This window comes from Bos indicus, chromosome 5 (assembly GCF_029378745.1).
Source record: "Bos indicus isolate NIAB-ARS_2022 breed Sahiwal x Tharparkar chromosome 5, NIAB-ARS_B.indTharparkar_mat_pri_1.0, whole genome shotgun sequence".
In the NCBI taxonomy this organism is placed as follows: domain Eukaryota; kingdom Metazoa; phylum Chordata; class Mammalia; order Artiodactyla; family Bovidae; genus Bos; species Bos indicus.
In genome coordinates this window covers 56,841,508-56,860,255 of record NC_091764.1, presented here as the reverse complement: position 1 = coordinate 56,860,255, position 18,748 = coordinate 56,841,508, and the positions used below count along the sequence as shown (strand labels likewise).

General features: G+C 41.0%; 1 protein-coding gene and 1 pseudogene across 2 annotated transcripts in view; one reads left to right on the top strand and one right to left on the bottom strand.

The window, feature by feature from the left end:
* LOC139183136 (cytohesin-2 pseudogene) overlaps positions 1-18,679 on the top strand; it is a 30,119-nt pseudogene extending 11,440 nt beyond the window's left edge.
* NACA (nascent polypeptide associated complex subunit alpha) overlaps positions 18,555-18,748 on the bottom strand; it is an 11,085-nt gene continuing 10,891 nt past the window's right edge. For both annotated transcript variants that reach the window (XM_019961002.2, XM_019960999.2), the window contains exon 8: positions 18,555-18,679. In XM_019961002.2, coding sequence (XP_019816561.1) covers positions 18,665-18,679 — 15 coding nt within the window. In that variant the 3' untranslated portion in view covers positions 18,555-18,664. The remainder of the gene's footprint in view (positions 18,680-18,748) is intronic.

The window sequence follows — 18,748 nt, the reverse complement described above, 5'->3', positions numbered from 1 at the left end:
CAAGTATGTGGCCGAAGAAGTTTGCAAAGAAATGAAGTTATGGATAAGTTACAGTTATTGGTGATGATAAGGGCGAGACCGTTGAAATGAGTGGCTCAGGTATGATGTAGAATATCACTGGGGGAGAAGTGGTCAATGAACTTGAAACATAAGGTATTGAAGAAATATTGATATCACCAAGAATTCTGATAGTTTTGTTCCTGGAGAGAGTGATAGACAACCAGGATCTAAAATCTTAAAGAAATGAGTAGAAGTAACCTAGGGAAAAAGGCAGTAAATTAAAAGAGGAGCTAGCGAGTGTGTAGTATACAGATCTTCCTCAACTCACAGAGGGGTTATGTCAAACCCATTTTTTGTTAAAAATGCATTTAATATACAACCTACTGAACAACATAGCTTAGTTTGGCCTACCGTAAATGTGCTTAGAACACATTAGCCTAAAAGTTAGGCAAAATCATCTAACACAAATTACTTTATAATGTTGACATAAAAAAGTGCTCAGCATCACTAATAGAAAAATGCAATTCAAAACTACAATGAGAGGGACTTCCCTGGTGGTCCAGTGGTTAAGAATCTGCTTGCCATTGCAGGGAACACAGGTTCGATACCTGGTCCAGAAGGATCCCACAAGCTGTGGAGCAATTAAGCTCCTGTGCTACAATTACTGAGCCCACACTCTAGAGCCCATGCTCCACCACAAAAGAAGCCATTGCAATGAGAAGGCTGTGCACCACAACGAAGAGTCGGCCCCCACTTGAGGCAACTAGAGAAAGCCCGTGAAGCACAATAAAACAAGGTATCCCTGAATTGTACTAAAAGTGGAAAACAAATTGATCATATGGGTACAGAATGGTTGTCAGTGTATGGCTTGTTTACCCTCTAGATCACACGTCTGATTGGGAGCTGTGGGTTCCTGCACTGCTTTGTATCACAAGATAGTATTATACCAAATAATGCTAGCCCAGGAAAAGATCAAAATCTAGAATTTGAAATATGGTTTCTACTGTATGCATATTGGGGCTTCCCAGGTGGCCCTAGTGGTAAAAAGCCCACCTGCTTATGCAGGTTAGACATAAGAGACATGGGTTTGATTCCTAGATCAGGAAGATCCCCTGGAGGAGGGCACGGCAACTACTCCAGTATTCTTGCCTGGAGAATCCCATGGACAGAGGAGCCCCAGGCTACAGTCCACAGGGTGACACACAGTTGGACACAACTAAAGAGACTTAGCACGCACACATATGTATAGTTCTTTTGCACCATTGTAGAGCTGAAAAATCAACCATAAGTTATACAGTTCAAAGTTGGGGGCTGTGTGTAGTCTGATAACTTATGCTTTTTAAAAGAAATTTATTTTGGCTGTGCCAGGTCTTCGTTGCTGTGTCAGCTACTCTCTAGTTGCCGTTTGAGTGCTTCTCATTGTGATGGCTTCTCTTGTTGTGGAGCTCAGACTCGAGGGCCCATGGGCTCAGTAATTGCAGCTCCCAGGCTCTAGAACACAGGCTCAACCATTGTGGCACATGGACCTAGCTGCTCCATAGCACGTAGGATCTTGCCAGATCAGGGACCAAACGCATGTCTTCTGAATTGGCAGGAGGATTCTTTACCACTGAGTCACCAGGGAAGTCCAACTTATATAAAGAGGACACCCCATCTCAAGGACCCATAGTCCCAAAGACTGTAGGAGAATAGTTACATTCAAGAAGGCTGCGGGGAAACACTGCCATCAAAGGAGAGCCAGATTACACTTAGAGCACTAAGGTGAAGGAAATGTTCAGAAAAGAGATTGAGAAGTAAGTGATTTTGCAGACATTTGATCTTGAGTTCAGTTGTGAAAGGATTTCAGAATTTAGGAAGGGGTGTGAAATAAAGTTTGAAGCGATGATATGCAGACTGTAGGAATTTTAGAGATCAGGATATAAGGCATGGCTGGGGAATCCTGGATTCTAATGATAACTGACTGAACATGGATAAAGGGCATAATGATCTCAAGGGAGATAGTGTTAGAGAAGCTGTGAATGTTGAGTAAAATGGGGATTTTTGCCAGGACATGCACAGTTCTGGGATTCCTACTTGACTGCTGCTGACAGAGGTCAGCAGGAAAACATTGCAGAAGCTGTTCTTACCCTGAGGATACTGACTCCCTCATTTTTTAAAAAAATAAGGTTTTGGAAATTCCCTGGTGGCCTCGTGGTTAGGCTTCCAGGCTTTCACAGTTGTGGCCTGGGTTCAGGCCCTGGTCGAGGAACTGAGATCCCACAAGTGACATGGCACAGCAAAAATAAAAAAATTAAAATGTACAAATCTGAGTCCCTCTCGACTTATCAGGAAACTCTACTCCACGCTTAAAGAGGGATATTTTTAATTCCTAGCCCATGGGTCACTCTCTTGACCCCTGCAGTTGCCAACAGCATCTGGTTTTATTTCTAGTAGCTTTTTTTTTTGGTCATGCTGTGGGGTATGCAGGATCTTAGTTCCCAACCAAGCATCAAACTTGTGCCCCCTACAGTGGAAGTGTGGAGTCCTAACCATTGGACCACCAGGGAAGTTCCTATTTCTAGTAGCTTTATCTTGATTCTTGCTCAATAAATAATTTGTTTAAAGAGTGTGTCATGTGCCAGATCTGTGAGGGAAATAATTTTTTAAAAGATCTTTTAAGTCCTTATTCTTGACCTCTTTGAAGCATCTGACATAACTGATCAATCACCCCTTTTTCTTGAAATGGCTCCCTTCTAGTTCTTGTCAATCTCTGTGACTGATGACTGACTGGTCTTTCTCTGTCCTTCACTGACTCTCTGCTGTCCTCTAAAATATAAGTGATCTCCTAAATTCTACTCTGGAGCTCTCCATTCCATCACTCATTCAGTTCAGTTCAGTCTCTCAGTCGTGTCCGACTATTTTCGACCCCATGAATAGCAGCATACCAGGCCTCCCTGTCCATCACCAACTCCTGGAGTTCACTCAGACTCATGTCCATCGAGTCAGTGATGCCATCCAGCCATCTCATCCTCTGTTGTCCCCTTCTCCTCCTGCCCCCAATCCCTCCCAGTATCAAAGTCTTTTCCAATGAGTCAACTCTTCGCATGAGGTGGCCAAAGTACTGGAGTTTCAGCTTTAGCATCATTCCTTCCAAAGAAATCCCAGGGCTGATCTTCAGAATGGACTGGTTGGATCTCCTTGCAGTCCAAGGGACTCTCAAGAGTCTTCAACACCACAGTTCAAAAGCATCAATTCTTCAGCGCTCAGCTTTCTTCACAGTCCAACTCTCACATCCATACATGACCACTGGAAAAACCATAGCCTTGACTAGACAGACCTTTGTTGGCAAAGTAATGTCTCTGCTTTTGAATATGCTATCTAGATTGGTCATAACTTTCCTTACAAGGAGTAAGCATCTTTTAATTTCATGGCTGCACTCACCATCTGCAGTGATTTTGGAGCCCCCAAAAGTAAGGTCTGACACTGTTTCCACTGTTTCCCCATCTATTTCCCATAAAGTGCTGGGACCAGATGCCGTGATCTTCGTTTTCTGAATGTTGAGTTTTAAGCCAACTTTTTCACTCTTCCCTTTCACTTTCATCAAGAGGCTTTTGGGTTCCTCTTCACTTTCTGCCATAAAGGTGGTGTCATCTGCATATTTGAGGTTATTGATATTTCTCCTGGCAATCTTGATTCCAGCTTGTGTTTCTTCCAGCCCAGCGTTTCTCATGATGTACTCTGCATATAAGTTAAATAAGCAGGGTGACAATATACAGCCTTGACATACTCCTTTTCCTATTTGGAACCAGTCTGTTGTTCCATGTCCGGTTCTACCTGTTGCTTCCTGACCTGCATACAGATTTCTCAAGAGGCAGGTCAGGTTGTCTGATATTCCCATCTCTTTCATAATTGTCCACAGTTTATTGTGATCCACACAGTCAAAGGCCTTAGTGTAGTCAAAAAGGAGAAATAGATGTTTTTCTGGAACTCTCTTGCTTTTTCCATGATCCAGCGGATGTTGGCAATTTGATCTCTGGTTCCACTGCCTTTTCTAAATCCAGCCTGAATATCTGGAAGTTCTCAATTCATGTACTGTTGAAGCTTGGAGAATTTTGAGCATTACTTTACTAGCATGTGAGATGAGTGCAACTGTGCTGTAGTTTGAGCATTCTTTGGCATTGCCTTTCTTTGGGATTGGACTGAAAACTGACCTTTTCCAGTCCTGTAGCCACTGCTGAGTTTTCCAAATTTGCTGGCATAGTGAGTTCAGCACTTCCACAGTATCATCTTTTAGGATTTGAAATAGCTCAACTGGAATTCCATCACCTCCACTAGCTTTGTTCATAGAGATGCTTCCTAAGATGCACTTGACTTCTCATTCCAGGATGTCTGGCTCTAAGTGAGTGATCACACCATCATAGTTATCTGGGTTATTAGGATTTTTTTGTATAGTTCTTCTGTGTATTATTGCCACCTCTTCTTAATATCTTCTGCTTCTGTTAGGTTCATACCATTTGTGTCCTTTATTGTGCCCATCTTTGCATGAAGTGTTCCCTTCGTGTCTCTAATTTTCTTGAAGAGACTTCTAATCTTTCCTGTTCTATTGTTTTCCTCTATTTCTTTGCATTGATCACTGAGGAAGACTTTCTTGTCTGTCCTTGCTACTTTAGAACTCTGCGTTCAGATGGGTATATCTTTCCTTTTCTCCTTTGCCTTTGCTTCTTTTCTTTTCTCAGATATTTGTGAGGCTTCCTCAGACAACCCCTTTGCCTTTTTGCATTTCTTTTCCTTGGGGATGGTTTTGATCACCACCTCCTAAACAATGTCAGGAACCTGTTCTTTTTATTAGGAGGCAGCTATTCCAGTTTCTCTACTATCCTGCTACTCCTTTTGTTTTTTGTTTACTTTCTCCTTGTTTAGACAGTGACAGCAGCCCTCAAGATATTTGACTGGCTGATCTGAGCCCACAGGTGAAGTTGGATCCAGCCCTGCCTGAGGGGACTTGGCAGCCATGGAGGACAGTGTCTATGAGCACCCAGACCAAAGTCCTAAGGAGCAGATGGAGCTGGAGAATGTCTCATTGTTGACGCAGAAGCTGCTGCTGGAGATCCACCACCTGTGGTAGGAGCTCAATGAAGCCATGAGCGAGGGTGCCTGGAGGCCACTGAGGGCAGTGAGTCCTTGCAATAGGATCAGAACGTGGCAATAGTTAGAAAGAACTTCAACAAGGACCCCAAGAAGGGGGATTAAGTTCTTGGTGGAGAACAAACTTCTCCAGTGCACACCCCCAAGGGGTCAATTTCTGTTTCCTGTTCAAGGGCAAGGGCCTGAACAAGACAGTCACGGGGACTACTTAGGGGAGAGGGAAGACCTGAACCTACCAATGCTCCATACCTTCATGGATCTGCATGACTGGTGAGGCCCTCAGGCAATTTCTATGGAGCTTACTGTGTCCCCAGAGAGGGCTAGAAGATTGATCAGATGATGGAAGCCTTTGCCTGTGGATACTGCAGATGCCACCCTGGGATTATCCGGTCCACAGATGCCTGCTATGTACTGTCCTTCACCAGAGATAATACTGAACACCAGCCTTTACAGTCCCAACATCTGGAACAAGCCAGGCCTGGAGCACTTTGTGGCTATGAACCAGCACAAGTAGGGTGGGACCTGCCTAAGGAGCTGATCTGGAACTTCTAGGACCACACCCAAAATGAGCCCTTCAAGAGCCTGAGGATGATCAGGAATGATAATCTGAAATTCTTCAACCAGTGCCCTGACGCTGACTCCTTAAAATGGGGTGGGGGAAGTGGGCCAGGTGAAAATGTGGAAGCAGCACTGGTTAATCCTCAGAGACAATTGCCTCTACTATTTTGAGTATATGATGAATAAGGAGTCCAGAGGAGTCATGCCCCTGAAGAATCTGAGCATCAGAAAGATAGGTGACAGCCAGAAATGTAACTACTTTGAGCTTTATATTCGCAATAACAAGAAGCAGTTCATCAAAGCCTGTGAAACAGAGGCAGATGGTTGGATGGCTGAGGGAAACCACGTGGTGTGCTTGATCTTGGCTCTGTGCAGGAATGGACCAGTGGATCCAGTCCATCCAGGCAGCTGTGAACATGGGCCCCTTCCAGAGTTGTTGGCGGCAAGGAAGAAGTGGATTTCTTTTTTTTTTTTTTTTTTTAAGAAGTGGATTTCTGTTAACAAAAACCATTAAGAGCCCTGCCCCTTTGTACCCACTCCATTATTTAGTACAGAACTGCCTAACCCAGTGGCTGACTGGGCCCTGCAACTGTGGATCCTGGTGCCCTATTTAGAAAACTGTTCATCCTAGCACCTTGCTCTGATTTGTAATCAACATGCAGTTAGTAATCATTAATTATTTAAACATCAAACAATAAACAAAAAAGTAGGAGAGTTCCTACTTGGTGGGGTGGTTATTCTAAATAACACATTAGCAAAGAGAATCCATCAGTGTGCAAAAGAATAATACTCTACAACTAACTCAAGATTATTTTTGGAATGCAGGAGTGGTTTAATATTAAGGAAACCAATTACTATAATTTATTATGATTGTATTAGGATTATTATTAATGAAAGCTGAAAAACTTTTCACAAGTCAGTGTTTATGCATAACAATATAAATAATAAATCTAAGTAAAAATTCAAGGAAACAATTTAAACAAAAGCTATGTTATATCCAAACAAATTGCAAATATTATCTTAAATGGTAAAACACTACAGCAATGTTTAAATCATAAACTAGTTGGGATGCCCCATTACCATTTATTGTGTAATTTTAATCAAAATTACAGAAGAATGTGGTTTAAAGAGTCATTCAATCCTGTATGTTATGAAAAAATAACCAGCCCCAACAGCCTTACTCCCCATTTCCACTCAAAGACATATCTTATAAAGGTGTAGAAACATATAGAAATCAATATCTTTTCTCTGTTTTAGCAATAGGCACCTGGGAAACCACCATAGACTGCTGATGAGGAAGGAGCTATGCCATAAAAGTGCTAGGACTACTGCTCTGGCCAACATAAAGTAACAGGGATCTAATCTAATCATACTAGACTATATATGAAACGATTGTTTTCAAGACATTGAACATCAGGTAACAAAGGCTAGTGATTACTTAAAAATGACAGACCAATGAAGTGAACCCTAAGATTGTCTCCGTTTAATGCCTAGAGAGAAGTTCCAGGTCATGGCACAAGGAGGAAGAATCTAGGAGGAGCCTGGCCATTACCTTGAGTAAAGGAGGTGAATGAGTAAATTGATGCTTTTGAGAACTGATGCTTTTGAACTATGGTGTTGGAAAAGACTCTTGAGAGTCCCTTGGACTGCAAGGAGATCAAACCAGTCCATCCTAAAGGAAATCGGTCCTGGATATTCATTGGAAGGACTGATGCTGAAGCTGAAGCTCCAATACTTGGCCCACCTGATGCAAAGAACTGACTTATTGGAAAAGACCCTCATGTTGGGAAAGATTGAAGGCATGAGCAGAAGGGGACGACAGAGGATGAGATGGTTGGATGGCATCACCGCCTTGATGGACATGAGTTTGAGCAAGCTCTGGGAGATAGTGATGGACAGGGAAGCCTGGAGTGCTGCAGTATATGGGGTCACAAAGAGTAGGACACACTGAGTGACTGAATTGAACTGAAAGGAGATGGAGGCCAAGGTATCATGGGATAAAGTATCAGAAAAGAGAGAGATACACACTGAGAGATTTCTAGAAATCTTTAAGGGTTCCCTCTTAGGTCTTTTCCTTAGTATTGTTTAGTGCATATACGTGAGGAAAGAACCTTTAGAGTGGGGAAAGAACCACCTGAAACAAAGAGAGCAATCTTTGAATGTAAGATAAGATCAGGAATAATGCTTATTCCTACTAGTTGAAAACCTCATAAATGATTGAGTAAGTGTACTTAGAAGAGTTTGGCTCAGTACTGGGAAAAAATTAGCCCCAGACCAAACTCTGCCCTGGCCTCATCTAACAAAGTTAAAAGTAAGACCTGAAAGAATCAAACTGTTTGCAAGTAATTTAACTGCACCTCAGAAAAAAATCTCAAGAATGTTTATAGAAATACAAAAATATCCAGAATCCAACAAAGTAATATTCATGTCAGAGTACTCAATCAAAAATTAACCTAAGGGCCTCCTTGGCGGCTCAGTAGTAAAGAATCTGCCTGCCAATGCAAGAGACAATTTCAAACCCTGGTTGGGGAAGATTCCACATGCCGCAGAGCAACTAAGCCCAAGCGCCACAACTACTGAGATTATGAGCTGCAACCTCTGAGCCTGTGTGTGGCAACTATTGAAATCCTTGTGCCTAGAGCCTGTTCTCCTCAAAAGAGAAGCCACTGCAATGAGAAGCTCATACACAACAAAGAGTTCCACTCACCACAACTGTAATATTACAAATTATGCTGCCAACAAGGGGTTAAATTCCAAAATACACAAACAGCTCATACAACTCAGTATCAAAAAAACAACCCAGTCAAAACAATGGGCAGAAAACTAAACAGACATTCCCCAAAGAAGACATACAGATGGTCCACAGGCACATGGAAAGATGCTCAGTATTGCTAATTGTCACCTCACAATAGAGAAAGCCCATGTGCAGTAATGAAGACCCAGCACAGCCATAAATAACAAAAGTATTATTTTAAAAAAATGACTGCCAATGTAGGGGACATGGGTTCATCCCTAGTCTGGGAAGATCCCACAGGCCACATGTGCTAAGCCTGTGTGCTACAGCTACTGAGCCCATGCACTCTAGAGCCTGTGCTCTGCAGCGAGAGAAGCTCATGCACCACAGCAAAGAGTAGCTCCCACTTGCTCCAACTAGAGAAAGCCCACATGTAGCAATGAAGATCAGCACAGCCAAAAATAATAAAATTTTTAGAAGAATGATTGTTTAAAAAAAATACACGCACCCTAGTGTTCATAGCAGCACTGTTTACAGTAGCCAAGACATGGAAGCAACCTACATCAACAGGAAACTGTGACAAGGTTAGGATGACAAGGCTTTTCTTTAAAAAAAATAACCCAAGATAAAATTTACTTTTTTAATCATTTTTTAAAATGTACAGTTCAGTGGGATTATGCTCTTGTCATTTTGCAACATTACCACCATCCATCTCCAGAACTTTTTCATATTCCCCACCTGAACTTCTGTACCCATTAAACACGAATTCTCCCTTCGTTTCTCCCCCAACCTCTGGCAACCACCGTTTTGTTTTCTGTTTTTGTGAGTTTGACTAATCTAGGTATTTCATATAAGTGAAATCATATGCATTAATATTTGTCTTTTTTGACTGGCTTATTTCACTTAGCTTAATGTCGAGGTTTACTCTTATAGCATGTATCAGACTTTCTTCCTTTTAAGGCAGAATAATATTCCATTATACGTATATGCTACATTTTGCTTTTTCCTTCATCTCCAAGGGACATTTAGGTTGTTTCTTCATTTTGACTATTGTGAATAATGCTGCATGGGTGTATTATTACCCTTGCATTGACTGGAGTATATACCCAGAGTGGACCTGCTAGATCACATAGTAATTCTATTTTTGATTTTTTGAGAATTGCCATACCATTTTCTGTAGCAGTTGAAGTACTATATAGTACCATGAACAGATCACAGGTGTTTCCATTCTTCACATCCTCACCAACACTTGTCATCTATTTTATTTTTTGATGGTAGCCATTCTAATGCTTGTGAGGTGGTATCTCACTGCAGTTTTGATTTGCATTTCCCTAATGATTTGTGATGTTGAGTATCTTTTCATGTGCTTATTGGCTATTTGAATAACCTCTTTGGAGAAATGTCTATTCAAGTCCTTTGCCCACTAAGTTGTAGTTATTTGTACATTGTAGATATTAACCTATTATAACCGCAAAATTGTCATTTGCAGGTACTTTTCCCCAACTTCTGAGTTGTCTTTTTACCCTGTTGATTTATGTCCTTTGATAGAAATTTTAAATTTTTGTGAAATCTAATTTATCTAATTCCTTCTTTTGTTGCTTGTGCTTTTGTTGTCTAATAAATCATTGCCAAATCCAAGACCATGAAGATTTCCCCATTTTAAAATCTGAGAGTTCTATCATTTTAGGTCTTACATTTAGGTCTTTGATCCATTTGTAGTTATTGTTTATTTTTTATATATGTTTTTGGCCACACCATGAGGCTTGTGGGATCTTAGTTCCCTGACCAGGGGACCGAACCTAGGCTCAGAGCAGTGAGAGTGCTGACTCTTAACCACGAGACTGCCAGGGAATTCCTTGTAGTTAATTTTTGTATATGGGGTAAAATAAGGGTCCAGCTTCATTCTTTTGCATGTGGATATCTAGTTTTCCTGACACAATTTGTTGCAAAGACCAAGTTGCTTTTTTAAAATTACTTTTTGGCTGCATTGCGTGGCTTGCAGGATGTTAGTTCCCCAACCAGGAATTGAGCCCATGCCCTCGGCAGTGAGGATGTAGTGTCCTAACTACTGGACCACCTGGGAATTCCTGTTTTTTTTAAACATGACTGAATGAATAGCTGTGTCATTCATTAACTGTATTAGCAGGAAATACATAAGGGAAAATTTTGACAGGCTAGATAATGTTAAGAAAGCTAATTTGAAGAAAGACAAATGCAGCCATGCATGAAGTGTCCGTCCACTGGACTTAGCAACTAGGTGCCCTGGATGAGTTGGAGAAGGAAATGGCAACCCACTCCAGTGTTCTTGCCTGGAGAATCCCAGGGACGGGGGAGCCTGGTGGGCTTCCGTCTATGCGGTTGCACAGAATTGGACACGACTGAAGCGACTTAGCAGCAGCAGCAGCAGCCCTGGATGAGAAACAGTTCCTGGAGAAGTAGAGATAAAAGGAAGACAACAGGGGACTGGGAAGGGAATGAATACATCTATCATCATAGATAAATCTTGGAAAGTAAGTTGAAAAGCAATTTACATGAAGATATGTAATATACAATACAATTTTATTTAAAGTTTTAAATTTGCAGAACACTAACTTTTTTGGCATATTATAAATGTATGTTAAGAATAGGAACTCATGTATAGGAATTTAAAAAATCAATTTTGGGGATTTCCCTATCGGCCCAGTGGTTAAGAGTGTATCTCCCAATGCAGGGGGTCATGAGTTTGATCCCAGATTGGGGAACAAAGAGCCCAAATGCTGCACAGCATGGCCTAAAAAAGCAAAATAAAAGAATCAATTTTTAAGTGAATGGGGCTTCCCTTGTGGCTCAGTGGTGAAGAATTGGCCTGCCAGTGCAGGAGACACAGGTTCAATCCTTGATCAGGGAAGATCCCACTAAGCCCCTGAGCCACAACTACTGAGCCCATATACCCTAGAGCCAGTGCTCTGCATCATGAGAAGCCACTGCAATGGCTTCTGCCTGCGAACCGCAGCTAGAGTAGCTCCTGCTCTGGCAACTAGAGAAAAGCCCGTGTAGAAGTGAAGACCCAGCGCAGTCAAAAATAAAGAAAAAAATTTAAGTGAATGGCTGTAATGTGAATCCTAGCTAAGTAAATAAACTGGCCCATTAGGAAGCTTTTCATTTTTCATTAAAAAAAAATGTTTATTTTTACCTTTGATTGCATTGGGTCTTCGTTGCTGCGTTCAGGCTTTCTCTAGTTGTAGTGCCTGGGCTTCTCATTGCAGTGGCCTCTTGCTGCAGAGCACAGGCTCTAGGCATGTAGTCTTCAGTTGCTATAGCATGTGGGCTCAGTAGCTGTGGCACATGGGGTGCGTGGAACCCTCCAGGACCAGGGATTGAACCTGTGTCCCCTGCATTGGCAGGAGGACTCTCATCCACTGTGCCACCAGGAAGGTCCTCATTTTTTATTTTTATTATATGTATTTTTGATTGTGCTGGGTCTTTGTTGCTGAGCACAGACTTTCTCTAGCTTCAGTGAGTAGGGGCTACTTTTTTTTGCAATGGTGTGGGCTTCTCATTGCAGTGGCTTCTCTTATTGCAGTGTGTGGGCTCAGTAGTTGCAGCACATGGACTTAGTTGCTCCATGGCATGTGGAATCTTCCTGGACCAGGGATCAAACCCCTGTCCCCTGCACTGGCAGGCAGGTTCTTATCCACTGTAACACCAGGAAAATACTTTTACTTTTTATTTTAAATCAGAAGGGTGATTTAGTAAATAACCTGTGCCAATTTCAAATCCTTATCAAATGCTTCTAACCATCCTAAATATGTTTTGGGAGTATTAGGTCTACTGTTACAGATGGAAGCAGATATTACTTGAGATTTCACTGATATGTGGCCTATTGAGTATTTGAACATAAGTATTTAATCAGTTTGAGAATAGGAAGGAACAATTCCTCTTTAAAAGGTTTATCGAAACTATACATCCCCTAATTTGAGAACTAAAAATTTAATCATTCGGTAGCAGAGGAGGTTAGTTGTACATTTTAAGGGTAGTAGATAAAAAATGGTTGAAGGAATTATAGGCATTCCTAATTTTATTTGCTTTGCAGACACCGTGTTTTTTACAAGTTGAAGGTTTGTGGCAACCCTGCGTCGAGTGTCTATGAGTGCCATTTTGCCAACAGCACTTGCTCCCTTCATGTCTATCTCACATTTTGGTAACTCTCACAATATTTCAAACTTTAAAATTACTATGTTTTTTATGGTGATCTGTGATCTTTGATGTTACCACTGTAATTGTTTTAGGACATCATTAACCATGCCTGTATAAGATGGTGAACTCGACCACTGACCAGCCATCTCTCTCTCTTCTCTCCCCTCAAGCTTCTCTATTTCCTGAGACACAAGGATACTGAAATTAGGACTAATTAATAACCAAACAATGGCCTCTAAGTGTTCAAGTGAAAGGAAGAGACTCACATCTCTCATTTTAAAACAAGAGCTAGAAATGATTAAACTTAGTGAGGAAGCCATGTCAAAAGCAGAGATAGGCTGAAACTAGGTCTAAATTACACCAAACAATTGACCAAGTTGTGAATGCAACAAAAAATTTCTTGAAGTAAATTAAAAGTGCTACTTCAGCAACACACAAGGGAAAGCGAAACAGTCTTATTGCTGATAAAGAGAATTTCTAGTGGTTTGTATAGAAGATCAAGCCAGTCACAACATTCCCTTAAACAGAAGCCTAATCCGGAACAAGGCCCCAGCTGTCTTAGATTTGATGACAGTAGAGAGGTGAGGAAGCTGCAGAAGGAAAATCTGGTAAAAGCTGCAGAAGGAAAAGCTGGTAAAGTTGGTTCATGAGATACAAGGAAGTAAGCCATGACATAAAACTGCAAGATCAAACAAGTGTTGTGTAGAAGCTGCAGCAAGTTATCCGGAAAATCTAGCTTATATAATTAATAAAAATGGCTACACTACACAACAGATTTCAGTAAAGAGACTATTCAGGACTTTCATAGGTAGAAAGGTCAATACCTGGCTGAAAAGCTTCAGTGGACAAGCTGACTTTCTCATTAGGGGATAGTGCAGCTGGTGACTCTAAATTGAAGCCAGTGCTCATTTATCAACCATTCTGAAAATCGTAGGGCTTTTAAAAATGCTAAGTCTATGCTGCCTTTGCTCTGTAATTGGGACAATACAGTCTGGGTAATAATAGCATATCTGCTTACAACAGGGTTTACTGAATATTTTAAGCCCACTGTTGAGACTTAACTGTCAGAAATAAGGATTCCTTTCAAAATATTATGGCTCATCAACAATGCACCTGGTCATCCAAGAGCCCTGAAAGATGTACAGTGAAATTAATGTTGTTTTTGAACATATCCCTGATGCAGTTCAGCAATCAAGAAGTAATTTCAAGTCCTATGACTTAAGAAAGAAATACATTTTGTAAGGCTGCCATGATGATTTCTCTGATAAATCTAGGCAAAGTAAATTGAAAACCTTCTGGATAAGATGCACCATTCTAGAAGCCATGAACATTAGTGATTCAAGGGATCAAAACATCAGTATTAAGAGTTTGGAAGAAGTTCATTCTAGCACTCCCGAATAACTTAGGGGGTTCAAGATTTCAGTGGAGGAAGTAACTGCTGATGTGGAAATAGGAAGAGAACTAGAAATTAGAAGTGGAACCTTAAGATATAACTGAATTAAAAAAAAAAAAGATATAACTGAATTGCTGCAATCTCATGATAAAACTTGAATGGATGAGTTGATTTTTATGGATGAACAAAGTAGTTTCTTGAAATGGAATCTACTCTTGGTGAAGATGCTGTGAAGATTATTGGTATGATGACAAAGAATTTAGAATATTACATAAACTTAGTTGATATGGCAGTAGCAGGGTTTGTTAAGAGTGACTTCAATTTTAACAGAAGTTCTGTGGGTAAAAACACTATCAAACAGCATTGCAGGGACTTCCCTGGTGGTCCAGTGGCTGGGACTCCATGCTCCCAATGCAGGTGGCCAAGGTTTGATCCCTGGTTGGGTAACTAGATCCTATATGCCACAACTGAGTTTGCTGGCAGCAACAAAGATTCAAGATCCCAAGTTGCTGGCACAACCAAATAAATAGTAAAATAAATGTTAAAAACAAAACAAAACAAAACAACAACTTAAAAAAACCAGCATTGCAGAAATTGTTCTTGAAAGGAAAAGTCAATCGATATGGCAAACTTCACTATTGTCTTAAATTCCTTGGTGGTCTAGTGGTTGGGACACCAAGCTCTCACTGCTAAGACCCAGGGTTCTACCCCTGGTCCAGAATTAAGATCCTACACACTGACTTTGAACCAAATGGCATGGCCATTAAAAAAAAAAAAAAAAGTTACTCTCAATCTTCAGAAACTCCCACCTGATCAGTCGGTAGCCATCAAGACTTCCACCAGTTAAAAAAAAAAAAAAACCTGGTAAGTCCTACATAACTTTTATATGCACTAGAAAAAAAAATCATGACTTACTGTATTGTGTGGTAGTATGGAACTGAACCCACAATATCTTTGAGGTATGCCAGAGATCAGCCTTTTTGCCTTACTACCCCTTCTTCTTTTCTGGGTTTCGCTGGTAGTTCAGTTCAGTCAGTTCAGTCGAGCAGTCGTGTCTGACTCTGCGACTCCATAAACTACAGTACACCAAGTCTCCCTGTCCATCACTAAGTCCTGGAGTCCACCCCAACGCATGTCCATTGAGTCAGGGATGCCATCCAACCATCTCATCCTCCGTTGTCCCCTTCTCCTCCTGCCGTCAATCTTTCCCAGCATCAGGGTCTTTTCCAGTGAGTCAGCTCTTTGCATCAGGTGGCCAAAGTATTGGGAGTTTCAGCTTCAACATCAGTCCTTCCAATGAACTCCCAGGACTGATCTCCTTTAGGACAGACTGGTTGGATGTCCTTGCAGTCCAAGGGACTCTCAAGTCTTCTCCAACACCACAGTTCAAAAGCATCAATTCTTCAGCACTCAGCTTTCTTTATAGTCCAACTCTCACATCCATACATGACCACTGGAAAAACCATAGCCTTGACTAGACAGACCTTTGCTGGCAAAGTAATGTCTCTGCTTTTGAATATGCTATCTAGGTTGGTCATAGCTTCCCTTCCAAGAAGTAAGCATCTTTTAATTTCATGGCTGCAGTCACCATCTGCAGTGATTTTGGAGCCCAGAAAAATAAAGTCAGCCACTGTTTCCAGTTTCCCCATCTATTTGCCATGAAGTGATGGGACGAGATGCCATGATCTTGGTTTTCTGAATGCTGGGCTTTAAGCCAACTTTTTCACTCTCCTCTTTCACTTTCATCAAGAGGCTCTTTAGTTCTTCACTTTCTGCCAAAAAGGTGGTGTCATCTGCATATTTGAGGTTATTGATATTTCTCTTGGCAATCTTGATTCCAGCTTGTGCTTCCTCCAGCCCAGCGTTTCTCATGATGTACTCTGCATATGTTAAATAAGTAGGGTGACAATATACAGCCTTGACATACTCCTTTCCCTATTTGGAACCAGTCTGTTGTTCCAGGCCCAGTTATAACTGTTGCTTCCTGACCTGCATACAGATTTCTCAGGAGGCAGGTCAGGTGGTCTGGTATTCCCATCTCTAAGAATTTTCCACAGTTTATTGTGATCCACACAGTCAAAGGTGTTGGCATAGTCAATATAGCAGAAATAGATGTTTTTCTGGAACTCTCTTGCTTTTTCAATGAACCAGCGAATGTTGGAAATTTGATCTCTGGTTCCTCTGCCTTTTCTAAAATCAGCTTCATGACCCAGATAATCACAATGGTGTGATCACTCACCAGTGATCATATTCCAGATATCCTGGTATGTGAAGTAGGCCTTAGGAAGCATCACTATGAACAAAGCTAGTGGAGGTGATCGAATTCCAGTTGAGCTATTTCAAATCCTGAAAGATAATGCTGTGAAAGTACTCAATATGTCAGCAAATTTGGAAAACTCAGCAATGGCCACAGGACTGGAAAAGGTCAGTTTTCATTCCAATCCCAAAGAAAGGCAATGCCAAAGAATGCTCAAACTACTGCACAATTGCACTCATCTCACATGCTAGTAAAGTAATGCTTCCCTGGTAACTCAGTGGTAAAAAAAAATCCATCTGCAAAGCAACAGACATGGGTTTGATCCCTGGGTTGGCAAGATTCCCTTGAGTAGGAAATGGCAACCTGTTCTGGTATTCTTGCCTGGGAAATCCTATGAACTGAGGAATCTGGTGGGTGAAGTCCACAGGGTCACAAAAGTCAGACACGACTTGCAACTAAACAACAAATGCCTGTAATACATGATATAAAGGGTAGCAATAGTTTGAAATGGGAATACACTACAGTTATCAGTGGCAGTAATAGCCTTGAATAAGATACTTCTCTAAAAATATAACCAAGAACTGGCAGTTTGTTCTCTGTAGAGAGGGAAGGGTGAGGAAATGGGAGTTAATATCCCTAATTTCTTCCTGAAATAATTATTACCTGACTCAGACTTGGCAGAATTCAGCCTCTTGAGACTTCTGTTCATTTAATGATTGTTTTACTCCAGAGAAATAGAAGCAGATCATTATTCTCAGCCAGAAAGTCAATCTGTGCTTCTCTAGGATAGCCTACCACAGTCTTTGGGGAAGTCATTTAACCTCTTTTGGTCCTTAATCCCAACTCCTAAAATAATGCCTTTCTCAAAGGAACTGAGAATAGTAAACGGATTTAAACTTTAGTTCCCAAAACAAACCACAGCATCTAATTTTTTAAAAAATGTAGCCTTCCTATTTTCAAATTTTAGCCCTCTGCTCTCCCCCAAACCACTTCCTAATAACTAAAGAGCTTCTAGATGAAAGTGAGAGAGCAGAGTGCAAAAGCTGGCTTAAAACTCAACATTCAAAAAACTAAGATCATGGCATCCGGTCCCATTATTTCATGGCAAAAAGATGGGGAAACACTGGAAACACATGACTTTTTCTTAGGCTACAAAATCATTGCAGATGGTGACGGCAGCCAGGAAATGGAAAAGATGCTTGCTGTTTGAAAGAAAAGCTATGACAAACCTAGACAGCATATTAAAAAGCAAAGACATTACTTTGCCGACAAAGGTCTATCTCGTCAAAGCTATGGCTTTCCCAGTAGTCAGTCATGTATGGACGTTCAGAGTTGGACCATAAAGAAAGCTGAGTGTCGAAAAATTGATGCTTTTGAACTGTGGTATTGGAAAAGGCTCTTGAGTTTCTTGGACTGCAAGATCAAATCAGTCAATCCTAAAGGAAATCAGTCTTGAATATTCATTAGAAAGACTGATTTGATGCTGAAGCTTCAACACTTTGGCCACCTGATAGGAAGAACTGATTCATTAGAAAACACCCTGATGCTTAAAAAGATTGAAGGCAGAAGTGGATGACAGAGGACGTGATGGATGAATGGCATCAATTCAACAGACATGAGTTTGAGCAAGCTCTGGGAGTTGGGTGGACAGGGAAGCTTGGCATGTTGCAGTCCATGGGGTCACAGAGTTTTAAACAACTGAGCAACTCAGAACCTTCACTGTTCTTATGACTTCTAGTTATCTGTATTGTGTTTTTATCACGACTGGCTAAACTCCAGTTTGCCTGGAGCAGTTCTGATTTCATTTATTATTGTAGCACAATTAATGGCTACCCTAATCAGAATTTATAGATTAATATATCTGTATGTCTAAGAGCACAGCATGTGTACTGTCTATAGTCAAAAATCTCTCCTTCATGAGGCACCTTCCTTTAAAAAAATATTTAACCTGGGCCCCATGCACTGGGAGTGAGGAGTCTTAGTCACTGGACTACTAGGGAAGTCCTAGTATCTTCACTTTTTTACAAAGTACTATCTGAATACATATTGGGCCTCACCTGGCCTCTGTGGCAAGCATTTCACATCTGTTACGTCCAACCCTGTACCAAGTTATTACATGACAAGAGGCCAGATGAGTCCCAATATGTTTTCAGAAAGATCATAGGTCAGAGGAGAGGATAATTATTAAAAGGGAAACCTGCGGCATTAAACCTCTTTAACTGAAGCTGAGGTCTTAACAGTTACAAATAAATGTGTTTTTATTTCTAGAGCTTTTGTCCCCACAACCCCAAAGAGATCAAGCACCCACTGAGTTCATCCAACAAGAAGCCATAACTTTATTAATGATAGAAACAGTACAAATTTCAAACCCAGCTGCAGTTACTCTTTTGAAACACCAAAAAAAGGTCCTCTTTTCAGATGGTTACATTGTTAATTCCTGTAAGAGAAAAGAGATCATCAGAAGTGGTTACAGGCAAATTCAGAGAATACAGGTCACTAAAATCCA